Source organism: Accipiter gentilis, chromosome 22, assembly GCF_929443795.1.
Source record: "Accipiter gentilis chromosome 22, bAccGen1.1, whole genome shotgun sequence".
Taxonomy (NCBI): Eukaryota; Metazoa; Chordata; class Aves; order Accipitriformes; family Accipitridae; genus Astur; species Astur gentilis.
In genome coordinates this window covers 17,823,233-17,845,498 of record NC_064901.1, presented here as the reverse complement: position 1 = coordinate 17,845,498, position 22,266 = coordinate 17,823,233, and the positions used below count along the sequence as shown (strand labels likewise).

Below are 22,266 nucleotides of genomic sequence, written 5' to 3'. Positions count from 1 at the left end.
TGTACATCCTCCAGCCTTTCTAACTGATAAAAGGGTGAGGGGTGGAAATATTAGTGACTTCCCCCTGCTTTCCTTCCCAGGCACTGAATGGAGCAGCACCTCCTCAGGTGCAGCCTCACCAAGTCTCTTCCAAGGAAATCACAGACGTACTCCCTCAGAGGCAGACCGCTGGTTGGAAGAGGTCTCAAAGACTGTCAGAGCCCAACAGCAGCCAACCCCAACCCCAGCCCCACAGCCACTACTCCAGCCTCCTCCAGCAGCTTCCCAGTCAGCACCAGCCTTCCCGGTTAGCACCTTCATTGCGCCTCAGCCTGTGCCGGTGGGTGTGGTACCACCCATGCAGCCAGCATTTATTCCGGCTCAGCCCTATGCTGTAGCAAACGGGATGACCTATGCAGCCCCAAGCGTACCTGTGGTTGGAATCACACCTTCCCAGATGGTAGCCAACGTCTTTGGTACTGCAGGCCACGCTCCGTCAGCCCATCCGCATCAGTCACCCAGTCTTGTCAAACAGCAGACGTTCCCTCAGTATGAAAGCAACAGTGCTACGACCAGCCCTTTCTTCAATCCACCTGCGCAGCACAATGGCTCTGCAGCTTTCAATGGAGTTGACAGTGGCAAACGGGCTGCAGAGGACAAGCATTCGCAGCCTCCCGCAGCTGCTCCGCAGGTAGACCCGTTTGAAGCACAGTGGGCAGCGCTAGAGAGCAAGGCAAAGCAGCGCACTAATCCCTCTCCAACTAACCCCTTCTCAAGTGATTTACAGAAGACATTTGAGATTGAACTTTAAGCAGTCCTGTGGAGGGTGGATAAATTGTACATTAGGATAGAGGGGATAAAGGGAGCAGAGGGGACTGTTTCTGATCAGTTTGCTTTGATAATCCCAAAGGTCCCTTCAAACAAAAATGGGTTAGAAAGAGGGAGCAATTATGGGGAGGATATAAACATACAAGAATTTAATGTGCAGTTCTTAAAAGGAATCCTGGAGCCACCCCAGTCTGCATTCCCTCCTCACTTGGAAAGCTGGAAGTCAAACAGAGCAAAGAAAGGCACCCAGTCCCAAAGCCTCGTCTGCAGAAACATCCATTATCTCACAGAAAGGAAGGCAGATTTTCTACTTGTGTCCTTCTCATGCCCTGTGAGTCCTGGACGTTCCCCCTCAGGGAAAATGGGGTAGGGTGGGGGGTGGATATGGGTGGGAGATTGTCACCTGCTTAGCAAAAGCTAGGTTTGTGGAAAAAGTTGAGCTTCCATTTTGAGTAACAAAGTGAATATTATATGTAAAGAATAAAGTAAAGCCAAAATCTTTATTTTTATGCATTTAGAATATTTTAAATAGTTGGATATTAAAAGCTGTACGAGTTGTAAGTAATCTTGCCAAAGGTTAAAAAAAAGGGGGTTGGATGTAAGAAATTGTACATAAGATTGATTTATCTCTGATTCTTATTGTAAGTAATATTGGGGGGATGGAAAAAGGGGCTCTAGCTTGTTCTTGTATCTGTTCATTGTAAGTAGCATATTGCAACAACAATCACAACCAATAAGTCATTATATTGTAGTTTTAAATAAAGAAAATTAAAGAACAGTATTGTCATGGTTTGAAAACCATGGGGAAAATTTACTGTTTTTTATCAGAATCAAGCTACATATTATATATAGTATGGGGTTTTTTCCTTTTACGTATTGCTGCAGTTTCTTTGTCTTAATCTATTGGTTCTAACACTACTGTGACAACTTACTGTAATCATATCTACAGCCTAGGGCTACCTGGGAAACCATTTTATGTTTGTCTGTCAATAGATCATAGAGGTTTTTAACTTTGGTTGGATTTTTTTTTTTCCACTGATTGTGAAACCTTGTGGTAAAGGCTGCAGCTGGTCCAGGTTTTGCCTCTGGTGACTTGTGAAAACCATCTCATTTTAACTTTACTTTTAAACTTTGGCCTTACAAGCAAATGTAAGTTATATATATTTGTACTGATGATTTATAATCTGCTTTAACAGAAATAAATGTTGGTGGTAGAAGCAGTGTCTGTGAAAGCTTTATTTCCCACCCCCCATTCAGTTTTCAGCATTTGCCCTTCTGGGTATCTTCTGTGTTAGTAGGTGAATGTAGATGAGGCTTGCTTGCCAACCTAGAAGCTTAGTGAGAGTATCTTAACACCTCTCACTTTGTACACCATGTTATGTTACCTTGAACTTTAAAACTGAACTTGCAAATACTCTTGTGACCTGTAACTACCTAAAGCTCTAAAATGGAGGGCTTTACCGAAAACATCAGATTTTGGGTTTGCATCACTGTATTTTCTAATACTGTACAGAGAGACAAATACAAAGACAGACAGTCAAAAAGGGAAAAGATTTTTTCTTTCCCCTACTACTAAAAGGAGTGAAGATCCTAAAACCCATATGGGAAAATGGTGTATTTTCACTCCTTTTCTGTTCTTCCAGTGTGCTGATACCTACCCTGTTAGTATGACTGGCTCTTTCTTACTCCATTCTTACGTGCATCAAGTCAGTTTAGACACAAAGAAAAGTCAGACTTTGTAACCTGAAGGGGAAGAAATGCTCCCTTTGTTTGGCTCTAGCAGGTGAGCTTGCCAGCAATTTCCATTTCCAGGCAAGTACAGCAAGTCTCAAGGTGACATGGTCTAGAAAACTGGGTCTTTTTTCTTTACAAATTCTTACCTGTTTTGAGTATGATATGAATAGTAATGAACAACACTCCCTATGGTATTTGAGTTGGTACTAGTGCTTTTTCATCTTTCAAAAAGCAAGCACATGTTTATAGACATTTCTAATAGGAAAGAAAGCATGTATAGGTTATTCTATTAGTTCCATATATTTCACAAGAGTGCCCCAAGCTCAGCAGAAAATAGCCTAGTATAGCTCCACCCTTCCCCTGCCCTGGAGGTAACAGTCAAAGAGATATGACCTTCCTACAATCCATTGAACATTTTGATTCTTTAAAAAAAAGTAGACATTCAGTTAGGCAGTTAAGTGGTACTACATAGAAGGAAAAGCACAGCTTGTCAAATAGAAGTGGTGTAAAAAGACCCTTTAGTTAACTATTACAGTGATAGTATACCTTCCAATACTATCCTTACTATCATGGTTATGCAGCTGAAAGGAAGTTAGAATAAACACTCACCAGGACAAAAGGGTCTGATACAACCACAGTCAACTTGTAACTGTGCTCCTGAGCACGTCCCCAGACCTTGACTACCCTCCACGTGCCTGCCACATGTGAACTGAGAGGGCTTTGCTAAGACTGGAATTTACAGCCTGTCATTTAGTCCCTGGTCAAAAGGCAAAGTCATACTATATACTAAAATATCCTATACACACAGACACGCACAAAAAAAAAAAAAAGAAAAAAAAAAAAGGTGCTGGTCTGAGACATTAAATGCAAAATTATGTACAAACACAATTAGAAGTTCTCGGGACCATCTCATTGTTCTTAAATATCCAATGATGTCAGTTTCAAATCTTACACTGTAATGCCTACCATGAATTACAGCAGAGGAAGTTTTCCCTAATCAAATTAAAGGGTCTTAACTGCAAAATAAGTATTTTTGTCTTTTCTAGCAAGCAGAATCTATGACACCACAGAAAGACCCACCCCCAAGTAGCTGGATGACTGTCACCTCTCACTCCTCTACTGCATTGCTTCTAGACTTTTCAGTTTGTTCCCCTCAAAGCAGTGTGTCCAATCCTGAAACCATACCTGTGCTGAAGAGAGTGCAATCATTACATTAGCAATCCTTATTTTTAGGTGCATCTGAACTGATTTACCGGCTTTAGAGTCCAAACCAGCTTTAGGCTGTCAAGCCTGGGGATTTACACCTATGTATTACTGCTGCTGTGAGTACCGAGTCTGGACTGAAAGAGAGGAGCATGGTGTGAGCACAGTCCTGAATTAGCTGCCTGCCTTAGAAGCTTTAAACTAACAGAAGTAAGAGAAGGAAAAAAAAAAAAAAAGAAAAAAAAAGCCAGTCCTCCACCACCTCCCCCCCAAAACATCAACACTACACACCAGTGTACTAGTTTATAGCTACACCTATGCAAATAATAAATGGGTGATAGTGCCAATTACTATGATTAACCCATCCAAGTCTCAGCAGGGAGTTTGGAATAAAGATGAGGGGGAATACTAGGGCTGATGCTATGATAAAACAATATTCTGGAAGCTGTAAAAAAATGCTTTTGCTCAGAAATAATTCCATTTTGAGGTACTGAAGACAGCCAAAGGCTTTTCCTAGTTTAACAAATCATGATCTCACCTCCCCCCCTGCCCCTTACTGCCTGAGACTTTCAGAGCCTCATATGCACTCACTGCCACTCGGTGTTAGACTTGAAATGAAGGGATGCTTTTCAGCTGTAACTGCTCTGCATCTGCACATCCTCTCTTGTTAGCCCATAGCAGCAGGAATCGGCCCAGGCCACACACAGAGCCAGGCTCTCCTGGATTTAACTGAGACTAGAGCAGATCATTGGGAAGTTTACTCTGGCAAGTCAAATGACCCTACATGTATTTCTATGTATATTATTTGCCTCCCCAAGCTGAAACTCAGTGCAACACTACCACTGAGCTCAGCTTTGCAATAAATTCAACAGGACAGCTCTGGCTCAGGAAAAAAAAAAAATCAAATAATCTGCTGAGCCTTCCTAGAGCAAGTGATATTTAAAGTGCAGCATCTCAGAACAGATAAGAGTGTTTGTATATTCATCTAAATTATCCCTAACATTCAGGAAGGGCTAAAAGTATTCTTCGATTTTGTCTTTAAGCTTTCTGTGAAGCATTGCTTCTGCATTTAATTCCAAAGCTGATTACAGTCAAGTAGAAACCAAATTGACCCAACTAGAAATTTGTCTAAAGTCTACTGGAATAAAACAGCTACAGTAACGTGACATTACAGCTGCATCCCTAGAGCCAGTAATCTCATAGGACCCGAACACTAATTTTATATGCATCAAACTCTTTCTCACGTTGCATTTAGATGGAAAGTGCTCCCCAGGATTACAAAAGTTCATTGCTCATTAGTGCTTTGGTTAAGCCAGTTCAGGCCCATCTTCAAACACTTCAGAAACTATTTTTTTAAGAGCACTTGTCTCTCTTGCTTGTATGAAGAATTGGTCTCTCCCTTTTTCATGCTGGTTATCTGCCTCCTCTAAATCACAGCATCCTTACATTCCCAATATCATCTTGTTCTGTGCATGACAGCAACTACCCTTAAGCGCGAAGAGATGGATTAGCTACAGCTAGGCATACGGGGCGGGTGTGGGGGGGAAGGAGTTTGCAATAAACTTGAGGGTGGTGGGTCTCCCACCTTTGAACAGGTACACCCACTACCCTCTGTTCAATTCACCCTCTTGAGCTTTCCAGCAGGGCAGAGCTCCCAGAACGGTTTCATGCAGTAAAAGGACAGAGTTCAGACTGCCAGTCTTGTAATCGGTCACCTGTGCTTTCATGTGGCCACGGAGGTGTCTGTCACCCGCGGTGACGAGGAGGGCTGGCCTGCGGTCGGTAGCGGGAGCAGCTAGCGCAGCAGAAGCTGGAGTAGTATTCGTTACTGCAGAGCTGGGCCTGCACGATCAGGTCACAGTTGGCGAGGTGTGGCTGGTCCACGCACTCTCTGCTCAGGTCCACAACGTGATTCACAGGAGCTGCAGCCAAGCAAAAGGTGAAGCAGCTGTAAATACACTGCCAGGGCTTACCCTCAGGTTTCGTTTCCCTCCCAAAAGACACAGCATGTTCCTGCTTTCTCCACCCTGCCAGTTTTAAGGGGATTGTTTTTGATTTAGTCCAACATCAAGGATCAGAAACTGACACCTCTGGTGAGATACAGGAGGAGAACGCAGTTTCTGGGGCTGATCTCCTGAGGAGAGACCACTGTTTAAAGCCAGTGTGTCCAGAGTCCAAATATGAATCTTGCAGCCAACTGTTTGGTCAACCAGCTATAGCATTTTGGCCTTGTATTGGGTTTATGCGGCAGGGTTTTGGTAGCACAGGAGCAGCTACAGGAGTGGCTCCTGTGAGAAGCTGCTGGAAGCTTCCCCAGCTCCAAGTCAGACCCGCCGCTGGCCAAGGCCGAGCCCATCAGCAAAGGTGGTAGGTAGTGCCTCTGCAATAACGTATTTAAGAAGGGAAACCTGCAGCAGAGAGAGGAGTGGGTGAATATGAGAATGTGAGAGAAACCCCTGTGCAGACACCGAGGCCAGTGAAGAGGGACAGGAGGAGGAGCGCTGGAGGAGGGGCTGCCCCTGCAGCCTGTGGTGAGGCAGCAGGCTGGCCCCCCCCAGCCCATGGAGGTCCGCAGTGGAGCGGATCTCCACCTGCAGGCTGTGGAGGACCCCATGCCAGAGCAGGTGGATGACCCTGAAGATGGCCGTGACTCCATGGGAAAGCCCACTCTGGAGCAGCCTGTGACTGAAGGACTGCAGCCCGCAGAAAGGACCCACGCTGGAGCAGTTCGTGAAGAGCTGCAGCCCGTGGGAAGGACCCACGTTGGAGAAGCTTGTGCAGAACTGTCTCCCATGGGAGGGACCCCACAGTGGAGCAGGAGAAGAGTGAGGAGTCCTGCCCCTGAGGAGGAAGGAGCGGCAGAGACAGCGAGTGACGAACTGACCCCAACCCCCATTCCCCGTCCCCCTCCGCTGCTGGGGGGAGGAGGTACAGAAAATGGGGAGTAGAATTGAGCCTAGGAAGGAAGGAGGGGTGCGGAGAAGGTGTTTTAAGATTTGGTTTTACTTCTTATTATCCTGTTTTGATTTGATTGGTAACAAATTAAATTTATTCTATTTTTTCCCCAAGTTGAGTCTGCTTTTTGCCCATGACCATAAATGGTGAGGGATCCCTCCCTGTCCTTGTCTTGACCCATGAGCTTTTCATTGTATTTTCTCTTCTCCCATCCCACTGGGGTGGAGGAGTGAGTGAGCAGCCTCGTGGTGCTTTGCTGCTGGCTGGGCTTAAACCACGACAGGCATAAGGAAGTTAATTAGGCTCCCCACGCACTGGTGGGGAGCATATTTCCACCATCCTGCTTTTCCCCCTAGGGAAAGCGGGGCTTCTTGGCTAGCACAACCCAGAGGCTCCTGCTGCTCCCCAAAGCTCGAGGTTGGTGGTGGACGGGCACACACAATGGGCAGAGTTGTAGTAGCGGCCAAGAGGCAGGCACTGTGCCAGGAGAAGCAGGGAGACTAGGTTGTACTCACTGCTAGGCCTGCTCTTCAGCACTTTCACCTCCGTGCTGGCACTGACGGAGTTGCTGCTGCTGTAGGCGCTGCACGTGTAGGATCCCTCATCGGCCTCTTTTACGTTGCTTATGATCAGTCTTCCATCCTGGGACAGGTGGATGTGGCGGCCATCTGCCCGCATGGGGACTCCGTTCCTGTGGCGAAAAACATTTGGTATCGCTCTTCCCACCCACGGGGGCTAAAAAAGTGCTCTCTGCTCTTTGGGAACTGATGCTTTGTGAAAGGCGTGAATTTTTACAAATTCAGCAGGAAGGAAGAAGAAATCTTTTGCCACAACCTGGCTCTGCAATTGGATGATAACATGAGCCTGAGTGAGCCTGCATCCATTAGCCCGCTGTCTGCGTGGGAGGTAGCTAGCTGTGTGCTCTGTAGAAAGGCATTGCCCTTTCCGCTGTTACACATTTTTGAGGTTTGAGGAACTAAGAAAATCCAGGGTGCCTTTCCCTCTCTCCAGGTTGTGGTCTGGCAGTGCTTGTTTGGCTGGCATTGATAGCAGCACATATTGCTTGAGGAACATATGGGGTAGTGAGAAATGCGCCCTCTTTCCTCTCCCTTAAAAGTTTGTTTTAAAAAAAACACGTTTAAAATACCAGCAAGATTGCGTCTGTTCTGTTCCTCCTGGAATACTCTGTGCCCAGCAGGAAAACTGCCTGAATTATGAACTCCTAGTTACCAAGGAAATGAAATTTGTTTCACTGAAAAGGGTTTCATTCAGACTCTGAAACTTGCATCATTTTGTTAACTTGGATACCAAACTTACGTATGGAAGAAAAGCTCTCTTTGTGAGATGGCCCACTTCAGTCCTACCCCTTGGAGCAGAGGGATTTAAACAACTACCAATCCATCCCTCTGGATCCTTTGCAAGAAGGCTCCAAAACAGAACTCATTATTTTCAAATAGGGAAAAACAAACCACCAAACACTTGCACAAATTCAGTTTCCCTGTAAACCATCAAGGGAAGAGGACACAGCTTTTCCTTTACCTTTATTAAAATGCTTTTAAACCTCCTTTGCTCCCACTTGACAATAGAGGGAGAGAACTATTGCAGCAGGAAGCTGGGAGAAGAGTTGCTGTTATTGTAGGGGCTAAAATGTTTGCTAGGTTTAGGCAGAGAGAGTTTTATGAAGACCAGCTGAAACTAAAAGGTCTTCCTCTGGTCACTCATTTTAGTTTTTGCTATTGTAACTTCACTAGCTTTCCAGCACAGAGCCTTTTGAACTCCATGAAATCTTAGCTTAGTATCTGCTTTCCTCCTCATTTGGCTGGAACATGAACTTGGTGACCCCCACACTCCACAGGGATCTTGCCCAGGATTTTGGCGTAACAGCCAAGTTGTTTAGGAAAGGGTAGGTGGTGCTAGCTGGGGCTGAGAACCGTGGGTCTCTCCATTCCCTGGCAGGCATCCTGCATTATTATTTGGAGGGTAAGTGATGAGGTTTAGGAAGAGAAGGAAAGGGAAGTTCAGTCTCATTTTTGCTCACCTTGACCACCTTATATTCACATTGTTGCCAGTCACTGTACAGTGAAGCTGAGCAGTCCCTCCCTCAGGTACCGTGATGCTTGGCAGAAGACCAGTGATCCTCAGCTCTCCTAGACCAGAAGGGAAATCATCGCTAGCAGGAAGACAATGCCATGCTGGCTGTGGTAGTAGGAGCATTCCCTTATGGGAAAAGTCCAACATATGCTATGATGAGCTCTGAGCCCCTAGGCCTTGAAACAGCATGTTTAGATCTATGACACTGTTGCTATGGGGAATGAGGATTTCCTAAGAGCTTTGGCCCAAGCAAGGGCAAGTAGCAGAGGCCTCAAAGAACTCTTTCCTCCAGCTGGACACAAGCACATCACATGCACAGAAGAACCATCTCCTTAGTTCCTCTTGCTCCTATACCCATTCCACACCAGTGTCCCAGAAACAAGGTCCTGAGAGCCACTCTTACAGTGCTATTAGTCCCTCTTCCCAGCTGCCTGGAGCACCACAATCTATTAGACATACACAGATTACCAATAGGGTAAACCAACTCACTCTTCCCTTGGCCTCAAGCTGCCTGTTAAACATGAGGTGTGAAGCCAAGAGGCACGGCCAGACAAGAAACCCACACCACCCAGCCCTCCTTGTTTCCTGCTTGTGTGCACACACGTGTGTGCGTACAGATGTGCCAGGCATGCCTCCACGCACCCAGTACCTAGAGGTCGGAACAGGATCTGGCGCTGGTCCTGGTCACGTCCATTCGAGGCAATGCAGGTAAAGAAGCCAACGTCTTCAGAGCTGACCCGGCTGATCACCAGGGCCCCGTCTGACTGCTGCCTGTGTCTGGGGAACAAAATCAGAAAGCCCCTCAGCCTGTGCTTGGGTCAGGATGGACTCCAGCAACCCAAGCTGAAGCTGAGCCTTGTGCACAACTTTGTAGTAACACTGAGCAGAGGTTTAGCAGCAGCAACTCAGTTCAACCTGTAATGCAACCCCTGGTCCTCAAATCCCAGCACTAGTCCTGTAGACTCTGGAAAAGCTCACTGCTAGAGCAGGGTTCTGGGAGCAGGGGGTGGGGGGAGCTGCAGGAGAGTAGCACCAGTAGCTGTGAAAGTACACTGCAGGCACCCTGATCTCTCTCTTTGCTGTGAACCTCTTCCCTGGCTCACAGACCAGCTGTTTTTTGGCAAACTTGCTCGCCACGTTTTCTGTTTCTGCTAATCTTGTACACGAATGAATTTCAGCTTTGGCTCACTTGTAGACCCTGTATCAGAGCTGTTCACTCGAGGGATCAGTGTTCAGGCTTTGATCTGTGAGTGAGGCTAGGGCCTGGCCCTGATGGAAGAAGCTGGCCAACAAAAAGGAGGACAGGCCCTAGCTGCTAGCCAGCAGCTCCATTCTCTCAGGGAGGAAACAGGGAAGGCAGAGCAAGGAGGAGGCTCTCCTCCACATGAGCCTGCCTGTGGGTATGATGGACCCACCTGGGAGCTCACCTGGGAGAGGAGAGGGGCTGCCCGTCTTTCTGCCACTCAATGGTGAGAGACGGCGATGCTTCCACTGTGCAGGGCAGTCTGACTCTCTCCCCGACGTTGGCCTCCACTACTGAGGGCTCACTCTTATCCATTCTCAATCTGCAAAGTCCAGAAGCACAGCAAAAGATGCAGAAACCTCCTCGCTCAGCATTTCACCTTCAGCACAAGGTCTTTTTTAATCACAAGCCTTATTTTTTGCCTCACAACAGGGAAGGGTGTTCTCTGCACTCCCATCAGAGCTCTGATACTTGCCACTACCAACATTCACTCACAACATTCAGGAAAGAGCAGCCTCCATCAAATCCTGCTCCAGTTCAGCACAGCTTGGTGCTGCACTCCTGCCAGCCAACTTAACCCTTTAGAGACATCAACCCTGTTTCTGATAGCATCCCTCTGGATAACAGCCTAGAAAGTTTTAACAACATGAGCACGTGGCAAATGGTACAAAGTCCTGAACAGGGCATCAAGCAAGCTTCCCCCAAGGTGCTTGTCTGGCACACAAAAATGAACAGGTTTTTCGGAGGGGATGTGAAGAGCCCATTGCAATCACCTGACTGCACGCAAGGCCCAGGAGCTGGCCATCCACTTCATGCAGCAGAAAGGTTGAAGTCAGGCTCTCACACCACCCACCTCCTCGTGCTCTTTGCTCTCTTATAACTACAGCTAAACACCATTTTAGAAGGGAACTAAACCATGATATTCCCAGAGTCAAATAAAACATCATCTCCTCCACCCCCACTCTCTGACCTGAATTCAAAAAACAAAACCAAAGAGCCTTAATTCAATGACTCACTTCTTCCTGCTTTTAGGCAGAAGCAGCTAAGGAGACTGCTGGGGAGTTCAGCAAATTGACTAGGTTTTAGGCTGTAAACTCAAAAGAAAGGAGTGATCAGATCATGGTCCCATTTAATCTGGAGCCCCAACATGCTGCATTTAAAGCAAAAATAATTTGTACCCTTTCATTTCTGTAGAACCTAGAAGCACGAAAAAAACATGCAAGAAGCTACAAAATATGCCACCCAGTAACTTAGGAGACAGTTTTGAGTCAGACTGGTTTGTTGACAAAATATTTAAAATAAATGGGTGGGGGCTAAAGTAACTGGAGGTTTTTTTTTTTATATATACATATGTCAATTTTGTGCTAGTTAAGCATTTTCTATTTGCTTTGCTTTTTTCCAGAACAGGTTTCTCTCTCTGCCTACACCAACTTGAATGGCTAAGGATACTGCCCCTGATATTTCTACTTTCGTTTGAACCTAGCTCCTTTGCTGTCAGCCTCCCTGTGCATCTTTGCTCAGAATATGCTACTTTCAAGAGGCCCTCGGGGAGGACAGAAGACAGCTTGTGACTGGGATCTTCTCCCGTTCCTGTTGTCAGCCGTTCAGTACTGCTTGCTTCCCAACCGTGCCCTAGAACAGCTGACCCAGGACCTTTCCAATGTTCAGCTTTTCTACATGAAGAGATACCATATGGTTCATCAGCTGGGCATGGTGGACAAACTGTTGCTGTATGTGAACTTACCTGTATACGAACTGCTGATGCACAGAGGAACCAGCAGCTTGTACAACCTTCCTGCCTCTGGATAGCTCTCGATGCTGCTGATTTTCCTTCTGAAGGACCCAACCTCTCTCACCCTCTGCCAGAATAGTGCTCTGGTACTCTATTGAAAATAAAATGCCATATGTGAATAAAAGGACACTTCTTACTGTGACCTCTTGCATAGGGTTTCTATGAGCTTGGGAGAGCTTGCTGAACTGGAGCCAAAGAGCCCTTCAGCCATCTGTTTTCTGGCTGACTAGTGCAGTAAGCCTGCGCTGTCTACTAATGAGAGTCACAGACCTGCAGGCAAGCAATTTTAGACTCCTTTCTCTCCTCTGTCAGTGAACATGTTGCAGCATCCCTTAGGCCACGACGCCTTCTTCCCCATGTGCCATTGCTGTGACAAAGTACACTTCAGAGATTGAAGGCTACAGGGTGCCTTGCTGGCCCATCTTTTGAGACCAGTCTTTCATATTTTTTTGTTTCTTAAATAAGGCACGTTTTTCAGAACAGGGAACTGTTTGCTACCCAGCAGGACCTCTTTGGGCAATACACAAAACAAACGCACCACCACAGACAGCTATGGCAGACTGGTCGCATTATATTGTGAGATGGAGAGCCCAGGAAACTGCAGAAAACCCCTCTTCTGGAGTCTCCTTTCTGGGATCAGGAGGCAGCTGATGGCTCTCAGGGAGAAAGACATGCTCGCTGGAAACAGGGCAGGTTACAAGCAAGCCACAACCCTGGTTATGGGGTGGCACTGCAGGGGAGTGCTTTAGGGCTAAGGCTGTATTTTGAGGCAGCACCAAAAGAAGCCCTGCTGCTTCCATACTCCCTCTTGGCACCCTTACAGCAGAGGAGACTGACTGTTTTGACTAGCTCTTGGGACACCACTGCCATGGAGTGAAGGCAGTGTTGCTAGCACAGCGTGGCAGCAGACCAAGTTTGCTCCTGCAGCTGGCTTTATTGCTCCTGTTGTCAATTACCATTAACGAGGACCCCTGAGCTACCTCTTTGGTCTTAAGTGGAAGGTAAGTCACCTATGATCTGTAACCGAATCTGTCGGCTCTCTGTCCTCCCATCAGAAATGAGGCATGTATAAGTCCCGGCATCCTCCAGCTTGACGTGGCTGATCACTAAGGAGCTGTCGGACTGGTAGGTGTGCCTGCAACAGGAGCAAGGATTAACTGCCTCTGCCTGGCCACGGACAGCAACTGGCCAAGGCAGAGCAGCCCTTCGTGCTGACGTTACATAAACCATCACCATGTAGTGCCCTCCTCGGCTTAGAAAAAAACAAAACCCTGTTGACCACAGAGGCTTCACAGGCAGGGGAAATAACTGCGGGAGAAAGGAGGTCAGGAACAGAGAGGAAACTGAGATGGGAAAACAGGGAACTGCTTTCAGCAACGCCCTCCCATGAGGAGGCAAACTGCCCTTCCAGGCAGGAGCTTGAGCCCCAGCAGTCATCTGCAAACAGAAAAGCGTAACTGGCCTTTTTCTTAACTGTGATTTTCATAACACAAAGTGACTGTCTGGCTCCGAACTGTTGCTGGAAACAGACTTCCCAGGAAAAACAAGCTTTAAAAGTAGTTTTAAAAAAATTGTATCTTAGATGGGAGTGCCAGAAACTTCCAGCCAGAGAAGCTCCAAGTTATTTGGCTACAAGCTTCACCCTGGACTACTGACTTAGCACTGCCCCAAGATGAATCCAACAGAGACAACATTTTTCTGTATCACTACCCACACGTCAGCTTCCACCAGTTCCTTGTTATGGAACAGCGCCTGTTCTGCTTCATAACACTAGACAATACCTTGCAGACTGTATCTGTTCCTGCTGTACACAGACCAGGTGGACAGTTCACACTCTTAGGTCAATATACAGGCTTGTTTATTTATTAATTATTTATTTTTTTAAAAAGAATATTAACAATAAGATTACAAAAAAAGCAGGCAAGCATATTCGGCATTCTGCCCAGCAAGGAGCCCATCTGCTCTACAATGAAGGGAGCTGAGCTCACCTGTTAGAGGAGACTGGTCGGCCATCCTTCATCCACTCCACTCTGGAGGAGGGGGACGTGCCTGTCTTGCAGACCAGCTGGATGTTTTGTCCCACGACTGCTGTCACAAGAGAGGGCTTGGCTTCCTCCAGGATGGGTCTGAAAGAGAAAGCGATTCCACTGGCACTTCTGCTGCCCTCCTCTCCTCTGGGTCCTCCTCTAATGTGGCTCTGGATGAGTCATAACCACAGAGCAAAGCAGGACCAGCTGCCCATTCAGCTCCGAGCAGATGCACCAGGCAACATGTGGGGAGCCCTCTCCTACATGGCAAAGGCTGCTCTGGACAGACTGAATGCCACAATTATCTCCAGGAAGAGAGAGAGTCCTACAACCCCTCTCTTCAGAAGGAACTAGGTTCAGCTCAGCAGACAGACACATTTAGATCTAGCTCTACACATTTCTGATTTTCAGGGTGACACTGTCTGGTTCCTGACCCAAACTCTGCATCTTAAAAGTCTTCCCTAGAACAACCCATTGCTGCTCCATGCAGTGCTGAGATAAAGGCTCTGAAGTCAGAGAGTCAGCTAAATTGTTGGTCAGAATAAGAAAAACACCTATGGATTCTCATTTACAGGGTAAGAATGCCTCTCAAAGACCCCAGGATCCTGCAGTCTTTTCACACAGAATACTTCCAGTGCTGTCAGGGAGCAGGGAGAGTGTAAGGAAGGAGATAGCAGATAACACCAGGGCCTGAATAGCCTGATTTACCAAAGGGCCACATGTATAGCCAATCCATTGCATGGTATTCCCAGTTAGCTGGTCCCAGCTGGGGCAACGCTTTCACTCCAGAGGAAGCTGCACTGATGCTTCACAATGAGCTGGCAGAACGGACCGGGGGGGAGGGGGGGGGGGGAGGGATGATTAAAAAAAATCATCACCTGCGCAGAGCCCGTGCTGGGAACGGGTCTACAGCTGTCTGGTGCCCAAATCCCTCCATCATGGAAACATCTGCTCCAAAAGCCTTATGCCACTGCTTGTCTTCATGGGGCAGCATCTGCTGGCCACTGCTACCCTGCCTGTCTGAGGGGCCAGGCACTGCTGTTTCCCACAAGTGCAGCTGGCTCAGGCTGTCTGCTCTGCTTTGCTGGGTGCTCCAGCGCTGGCTCTCCAGCACACCAGTCCTTGGCAAAGACTCTGGCAGCACCTCACTTCTCCAGCTGTCCTGTCTGTGGCTGTCTTGCGAGGGCTGTGAAGCCCCATAGACTCTTCCTTCTTGGCTGTGACTTGCAGACTCTCTCAGGGGTGGCTGCTGCTGACCCCGAGCATCCCCTGTATGAGAGTGGGAGCCAGTGTGCCGGTGTTGCAGGGTTCCTGTGCCAGAAGAGGGCTGATGCTCCAGAGGACTGACCCCCTCAGAGTTGTGGCATGCTCTCATGCACTCCTCCTCCGAAGCAAAGCTGTTTTTATTGCCGTGGCAGCCGCCGTACCAAAACCGGTTGCACTTGCCAACGACAGCCACAAAGTACCAGCGAGTGGTCCAGTTCATGCAGGGGCCGTGGGCACTGGGCAGCAGGCATATGACAGGATATGCTACCAAAAAGAGTGGAACAGAGGGAGACGTGAGGGTCATGAAGCACAAAGGTCCAGATGCTTCAAGCCACCTATTTAAATGATCTGATGGGCCTTATGGGCAGAAGGCAGGTGGGAAAATAGGACACTTGAGTTTTGCACCCAGCTCTGCTTTGAAATTGGGCAGCTGCTCGCACGTTTCTTTCTGCTCCCATTTTTCCACTGGTGGAAGGAGAACCAACCTCAGAGACATTTCTGAATGTAGATGCTACATGGATACTTTACAACCTCAGGGAACTGTGCAGATGCAAGGTTGGGTCTGGGGCTTCCTCTCCTGCAGGGGGGACGTGTGTGCCGTTTGCACATTTCCAGCCCACAAAACAAGTAGGTTAGACCCAGTTGTGAATCCTCATCCATTACAGAATACCCCTCCACACATTGATATAAAGACGAGCACAGTCCAATGTGTCTACAAATGGAGTCCTGTGCCCTGAGTCACAGGTATCATCACAGTCACATGCTGACAAACACTGGAGGCAGGGCTCTGACTGAGGGGTCCTTTGCCAAGCTGTGGTTGAGCAGAGAGGATCCAGAGAGCTTTCCCTTTCCCTAAGACAGCCCCACAGGGCTGGCCACCAAGCAATATCTGTGCTTTGGCAAAAAGACAAGACAATGCAGCAGCAACGTGCCTGCAGAGGATACAGCTGGGAACTAAAGGAGCAGAGATGCTTTTGCCCAGCAGCTCTAGTGCCCTCGTAGTACAGCGGGCACAGAATTGAACTCTGCTAGCTGAAAGCATCCATGCAGCCCTGAGCAACACCTCCATCCTTAGCTGTAGCTCTCATTCCACCCCTGCACATGGGCTGTCTGAAGGCTGAGCACAGCCCTGATTCCTCAGAGAGGCCTTACTTCTCCTAAACCCAGGTAACTAATTTGGAGCACGCCAGGCTGCATCAGGGTGTCTTCTCAGGGGCAAAGAGCTCCCCAGAAGTTCTACAGACTGACAGAGATCACACAAACACACTTCTGTCCAACTATCAGCAGAGGACAACAAGAATTTCTGCAGTAGCTGACAGAACTGAACCATCTGGCTGCTTTTCTACACTCCCTCCCAGCTTCCCCTGCCCCAGACACCAGGCAGAATTTCTTTTCAAACAGATAATTTACTACATTTTACAGAGAGCAGAACCTCTACACAGGAAGCTTCCATACACTACTGGATTCTGTAGGACTCTTCCTATGTTTCTAAACCAAGAAGCCAAAGCAACACTTACGGTAGTTGGGCCTATTGAGACATCCTTCCCCTTGAGGACCTGAAGCTGAAGCGACATTGTCAAAACAACAGCCGTATACGGAACTGCGGCACTCGCCCGAGGGGTGCTGCTGGGACAAGGCTTGGCTTGCCTTAGAGACAGGAATTGAAAGCCAAAAAGTTATCATGCAGACATTAGGACAGTAGCACATGCAAAGCACCGTGTCCAAGCTGTCGGCTGCAGAAGGCCAGCTGTTAGAGCAACCACTATTTGTGTGCCTCCTAGAGGCTTTGAGGCTGGGAAGGCGTAGGAAACTTGGCTGTCAGCCATGAAGCTAGGGTTGCGCTTCTCTGCAAGACCAGCCCAGCAGCAGGCCATGTTTTCAGCTGGCCCCACCAAGCACCCCAAGCTACGAGAGGAATTGCCTCCCTGACTATTTTGCCTTCAATTAATCTGCAGTTGACAAACAAAGGCAATTAACAGTGTCCACGTTTTTCCCATTTTTTTCTCCTAGAAATTGAATGGCAAGTTTCTGACTGACAGAAATTTGATTACTCAGGATTATTCAATCAGTTCTACACTGATTGTTCTTCTACTTCTCAGACATCTCCCAACCACCCACTCTGTCCCCTGCTTACAGGGGATCACAGGTGGATGCCCCAGACTGAACAGGAGCAAAGGGGGCCAAAGGGCTTGATGCCATGCCTGGAGTATTGGTTCTCCAGCATTACTGGCAGACATGGAGCACAACAGAAACCCACAATGCAAGTCACTGGGGTCAAATTGGAATCTTTGTATCTGATGGACTCCTAAAATGCAAAGGTTTTGTACTTACTGTTGGAGCGGCCACAGTGGGCTGATTTCTGCTCACTTGAACATCACGGTAATATTGTGGGCATCCCATGTTGTTTGGACCCTGGGCAACCGATACTCCATCAGGACAGCATCCATACCTACAGGCAGAAGATAGAAGGGCTGCAGCAACACGTGACATGCCCGGCTTAACAGGCACAGGCAGTGAATTTCAGTAAGCCCCCAGGAAAGGCAACGCTTCCCTGCTCAGGCCTATCTACTTCCAGCTACCTGTTTTGGTGGCAGGTGCTGAAGAGGCAACCTCTCCCCAAGGGACCTGAAGCTGGAGTGTGCCCATCCGGACAGCAGCCGTATGGGCTCCGATGACAGTCCTGAGAGCCAGTCCCTGCAGTGGGGTCCTGAGAGGAGCTGAGCTGATGGGAACTCAATGAGCGTGACTGGGATTCCCAGCGAACAGGCAACAAGTTGATGCCACGGTCCTTGGTGGATGGGATGTGGTGATTCCCAGAGGTACTATGGATCATGGAGCTCCCAGAGAGCATCCTTTCATCACCAGAATCTAGGGGAAAGAACTCCTTAAAGCATGCAGGTGAACATCAAAATCTTGTCAGTTTTCCTCATCTCTGCTCTCTTTCACCTGCCCAAGGCTACAGGGCAGGCTTTTCTGCATCAGGGTTTCACCTGGATGTGTGTCTTCTGGCCCACCCTTCTGGATTTGGTTGTCCTGAGGTGCCCTGGTCCTCACTGCCCCGGCCATTCTTTCTGCTGTCCCACAAGAAACCACCTGCCACATTACTGTGGTCCCCTCACATCATCCTTTCTTCTTCCTATGATCTGCCTTGGGCAGCATTTCTGTCGGCCAGCACTTAAGTCATGCTGCCAAAACCTGGGATCTATATACTGTACAGTCTTCTGCATGGACAGACTCAAATACTGCTCACTATTGGTGTAAAAGAATCTACGCTTTGTCCCTGGCTGCATGAATTTCTAGAAGCCCATGAAAAGAGAGAAATGAAGAAAAGGAGGAACCTTTCCCCTACCACACTCTATTTCAAGTCCACCATCATCAAAAACCCAAACTCTCAAAATTCTTCCAAACCTGTGGTAGGGCTGTTTGGGTTGTAACGCATCAGCAAGGACTGGCGAGTGACATCGTATCCCATAGTGTCCTGCATACTGGGGACCTCTGCAAAGAGAAACATACACAAAATGAGTGCATTTAGACCAGCCCTATGTTCTAATAATTGCAAATGCATCCAGGAATCAATAGGAGACTAAAGTTGATGAAAACGTTTCTCTTCTGGAACAGCTGCTGAGCAGCAATTGGATTCAATTGGATTGTCAGGACAGCGACCTGCAATGGGCAGGCAGACAAAAGTCAGCATTTCAGCTCTGGCATGAAGACTAGACAGAGACAGCAAGCAAAATCTTCTGAGCAGTTGTGCCTCCTTTGTAACTGGTCCACAGAGGGATGAGAGTTGTTTATAGTTTTTAGCTACTGAGCCTGCCCAGGTTGCCATGCTTCTTGACCGGGAGTCCTGGGGTCAGTCTGCAGCACACACTGGGACACAGCCATCACAGAATACTGAATTCAAAATGAATACACCTCAATACTGGTCCCAAGCCTGTTACATACTTTTCAAACAGCACAGGTACTGGGACTCTGAAGATGCCATGGTTATGTGCGCAAAACAAATACACAGGATGGAGACAGGCAGGCGAGAAGCTGAGAATATAAACTGGTGCAGAGCTGGGAATTTGTACTCCTAAACAAAAGCATCTTAGGAAAAGCTAGGTGTGCAGCAATACCACTCACGCTGTGGCAGGTAGCAGGGCTGCATGTTGCAGCTACCAACGGTGGCTGGTTTCTGTGGCTGGATGGCTTTGCATGTCTCAGGACTGTAGAATTTGGAGTCGCCGTCAGCACAGATGACTTGGCGTGTCCGGATGCCTGAATTGCAGCTCTTCGAACACTTGGGCACAGAGACAAGGCAAGTGAGCAGGCAGCAGAGGCCAAATGCAGAAACCCCACAGACCAGAAGTGTGGAACAGCTGCACAATTAGCTGCAGGCTGAGCACAGCTTCCTCCACCAAGACAAAGCAAATAATATTTCAGCTGGATTCATCTGAACAATTAGAAAACCATACTTTAAACCATTTTACCAAATGCTGCACCCAGCCCTGAAGCATTAGGCTCTGAGCCATGCTTAGCCTGTAACATCCAGATGAGCTTCTGTTACCCACAGTGGTGCGGCAGGGAGCTGGAGTGAATTGTTTGAGCCTGGCCTGAAGGCATCTCAATGCTACAGGGACCCACCAGCTGTGAAAGGGTCAGTTTTGAACTACGTGTTCAAGAACAACGGTTTACAACAGGAAAGCAAACTGGTGGCTTTCTTGTAAGCAACCAACTGGAGTTCCTCTCACTGGAAGCTGTGGATGAAGAGGTAGAAATGAGCAGCAGCTCAGGGGAGGGGTGAGGATGAGATACCTGCGTAACACACATGCTCGTGGCAAGCTCTACAAACATTGACAGAGTATTTCTCTCTTGCTCACATGCAGGTAGGAGCCCTTCTGATATTGGAAAGCCAGGGGCCAGGAAAGATCAGACTAAGGTATGCAACTTCTTTAGCTGTTATTAAAACTTGGCCCACATCTCATGAAGAACCAGATGTAACATGCTTTAACTCAGAACAAGCTGGTCTGGCTAGCACAGAAGGGAAAAAGTGTGTTTGGAAGTCACCTGATGCATTGGATATACCCTTATCTCCTCCCCCCAGCACTTTTCCCAGATTGAACACAGTCTGGCTCCCTCCACAAAGACAAGACTAATCCAGCTGAAGCACAGTTATCTGAACAATTATAAAAATGTACTTTAAACCATATCAACCAAATGCAATGACCAGTCCTGAAGCCTGGAGCTCTAAGCCATACTCAGCCAGAGAGCTGTTCTGCTATTCACAGTGATGGAGTGAAGAATTGGGAATAAGCAGCAAGAGTGGATTGTTTCAGCTTATTGGCTGCATTTTGCCACTGACACTGAAACTATAATCCCCCCCTCAGAAGGATTTATTTTTGGAGCAGCTGCATACAAAGCAGGCAGCAGATTAACTGGAGCATTACTAGTGCCAGTTACAAGGCAACTGTGAGCCAAGGGACTGGTAATGAAGCAGTACATGCTCCCAGCCACAGCCAACGCGCAGACTGCACAGATCAAAGCTTGTTTGCGAGGAGCACACCAATATAATCAGTTATTTCCGAACCATGAAAGTACAATGCTCACCAGGCCCCAGTCTCCAACGTGCCAGCCAATTTCCTGGATGCAGTTCTCCTTAAGGCAGGGCTGGGTGGCTAACGGCTTTGGCTCCATTAGGCAAGCGAAGTCCTGAGCCTGAGAGCCCTGCTGTGTTCTGCAGGTGACAGTCCGGGTCTGGACCCCTTCCCCACAGCTGGCAGAGCACTGCAGAAAGGAGCCCAACAGTTACAAGGAAGCACCTGGTTTCCACTTGCATTTTCATGCTGCGCTCCCTAACATTAGGGCAGAGCACCATTTTGAGATTGCCCCAACCATCCTTAAAATCATCTTCTGGGATGTGAGTTAGCAGAGTAGTTGTTTATGCTGTAGAAGAGACAACAAGGCATAGTGGATAGGGTCTGGGAGATTTGGAGCTCACTGGATGATTTTGGCCTAGTCATATCACTTCTCTTGATCTCTACCAAAGACGACACGGAGAATGATTCTGGAAAAATATCAATACTGCAGAATACATTGAGAACAATAAATGGCAGGAAATACCTGGAACTTCATGTTACTTGCTCCTGATTAAAATCAGCTCAAGGTAAAGGATTCAAGGGAAGATATAAAGATTAGGTTCTTATATTGCTTATGTCTTCTGCCTGAAGACTTTGTGCTCCATTTTTATGGTGTGGAGTTGTGACAAAGCTTCTATACTAGGAACTGGTTTGTGACATTTTCAATACCCTTTTAAATTCACAGTGGTGTTTCCTGGAATCCAGCCTACTTCATGAATTACCAAGGTCTCTTACAGAGAGCATTAACTTGGAGTCAGTCTGAATTACCTTAGATGAGCCTCGCAGCTGAGTTTCAGCCACTCATTTACTAGGGTGACGTTTGTCTCTGAGACTACAAACACTGTTGCTTTTGAGAACCCGAATATTAATCATTTTGGAATCAGTTTGTAAGAACATGACACTTGGTGGCTTCTCCAAACAGTGTTCTTACTCCGCAACCCTGAAGTCACCTCAGAATTCACACCTCACATATCGGGGGGGGGGTTTTACAGTCTAGGTTACCATGCCTCAAAGTTGCATTTTATGCTGCTGCACCACTCAAAATACCACCACCACAAGACAGTAAATCAAATGCTGTGAACATGCGTGTGCTTCTTTAAAAGAGGAAAATTCACTTATGCTTTAGGGACTGAGTAGACACTACCTTTACTTTCTCAGCCCTTGGCACATAAGATGCAGTCTAAATGCCTGGCTGGCAGCACTGAGCACATACAGTTTGAACAGTTTCCTCTCCTGGAGATACAAACGCACACAGGCATCAAAAATGCACCACGCAGCTGTGTTCGGAGAAGCCCTGCACTGACACACAGCAAACAGCAGGCCGCCAGTGTTTCGAGAGTATCTTGCTTTCCAGCTGTTGTGACTGTAGTACTGCTGTCCAGGGCTAGTAAAGCTGAGGCAGCAATATGCATGGAAATAAACAGCACAGCCAGGAGCTATGAGCTCCTGTTTAACAGAGGAAGGAGTGTTACTGCACATCATCAGCTGATGGACAGCAGCTCTCATGCCTGCCCTCTGCCATCACCAGGC

At 47.7% G+C, this 22,266-nt stretch overlaps 2 protein-coding genes across 8 annotated transcripts in view; one reads left to right on the top strand and one right to left on the bottom strand.

The window, feature by feature from the left end:
• NUMB (NUMB endocytic adaptor protein) overlaps positions 1-2,024 on the top strand; it is a 96,094-nt gene extending 94,070 nt beyond the window's left edge. For all 7 annotated transcript variants that reach the window (XM_049825372.1, XM_049825373.1, XM_049825378.1 and 4 more), the window contains one exon: positions 81-2,024. In XM_049825372.1, the coding sequence (XP_049681329.1) occupies positions 81-790 (710 nt within the window). In that variant the 3' untranslated portion in view covers positions 791-2,024. The remainder of the gene's footprint in view (positions 1-80) is intronic.
• Positions 2,025-2,130: 106 nt separating this feature from the next.
• Positions 2,131-22,266, bottom strand: part of PAPLN (papilin, proteoglycan like sulfated glycoprotein) — a 71,888-nt gene continuing 51,752 nt past the window's right edge. Inside the window, exons 14-28 of the mRNA XM_049825363.1 lie at positions 20,708-20,884; positions 19,244-19,400; positions 18,527-18,613; positions 17,698-17,986; positions 17,450-17,567; positions 16,636-16,765; positions 14,731-15,382; positions 13,814-13,951; positions 12,836-12,960; positions 11,778-11,916; positions 10,218-10,355; positions 9,440-9,567; positions 8,738-8,846; positions 7,215-7,390; positions 2,131-5,666 (exon numbers count right to left, since the gene is read on the bottom strand). Of these exons, the coding sequence (XP_049681320.1) occupies positions 5,491-5,666; positions 7,215-7,390; positions 8,738-8,846; positions 9,440-9,567; positions 10,218-10,355; positions 11,778-11,916; positions 12,836-12,960; positions 13,814-13,951; positions 14,731-15,382; positions 16,636-16,765; positions 17,450-17,567; positions 17,698-17,986; positions 18,527-18,613; positions 19,244-19,400; positions 20,708-20,884 (2,739 nt within the window). The 3' untranslated portion in view covers positions 2,131-5,490. The remainder of the gene's footprint in view (positions 5,667-7,214; positions 7,391-8,737; positions 8,847-9,439; positions 9,568-10,217; positions 10,356-11,777; positions 11,917-12,835; positions 12,961-13,813; positions 13,952-14,730; positions 15,383-16,635; positions 16,766-17,449; positions 17,568-17,697; positions 17,987-18,526; positions 18,614-19,243; positions 19,401-20,707; positions 20,885-22,266) is intronic.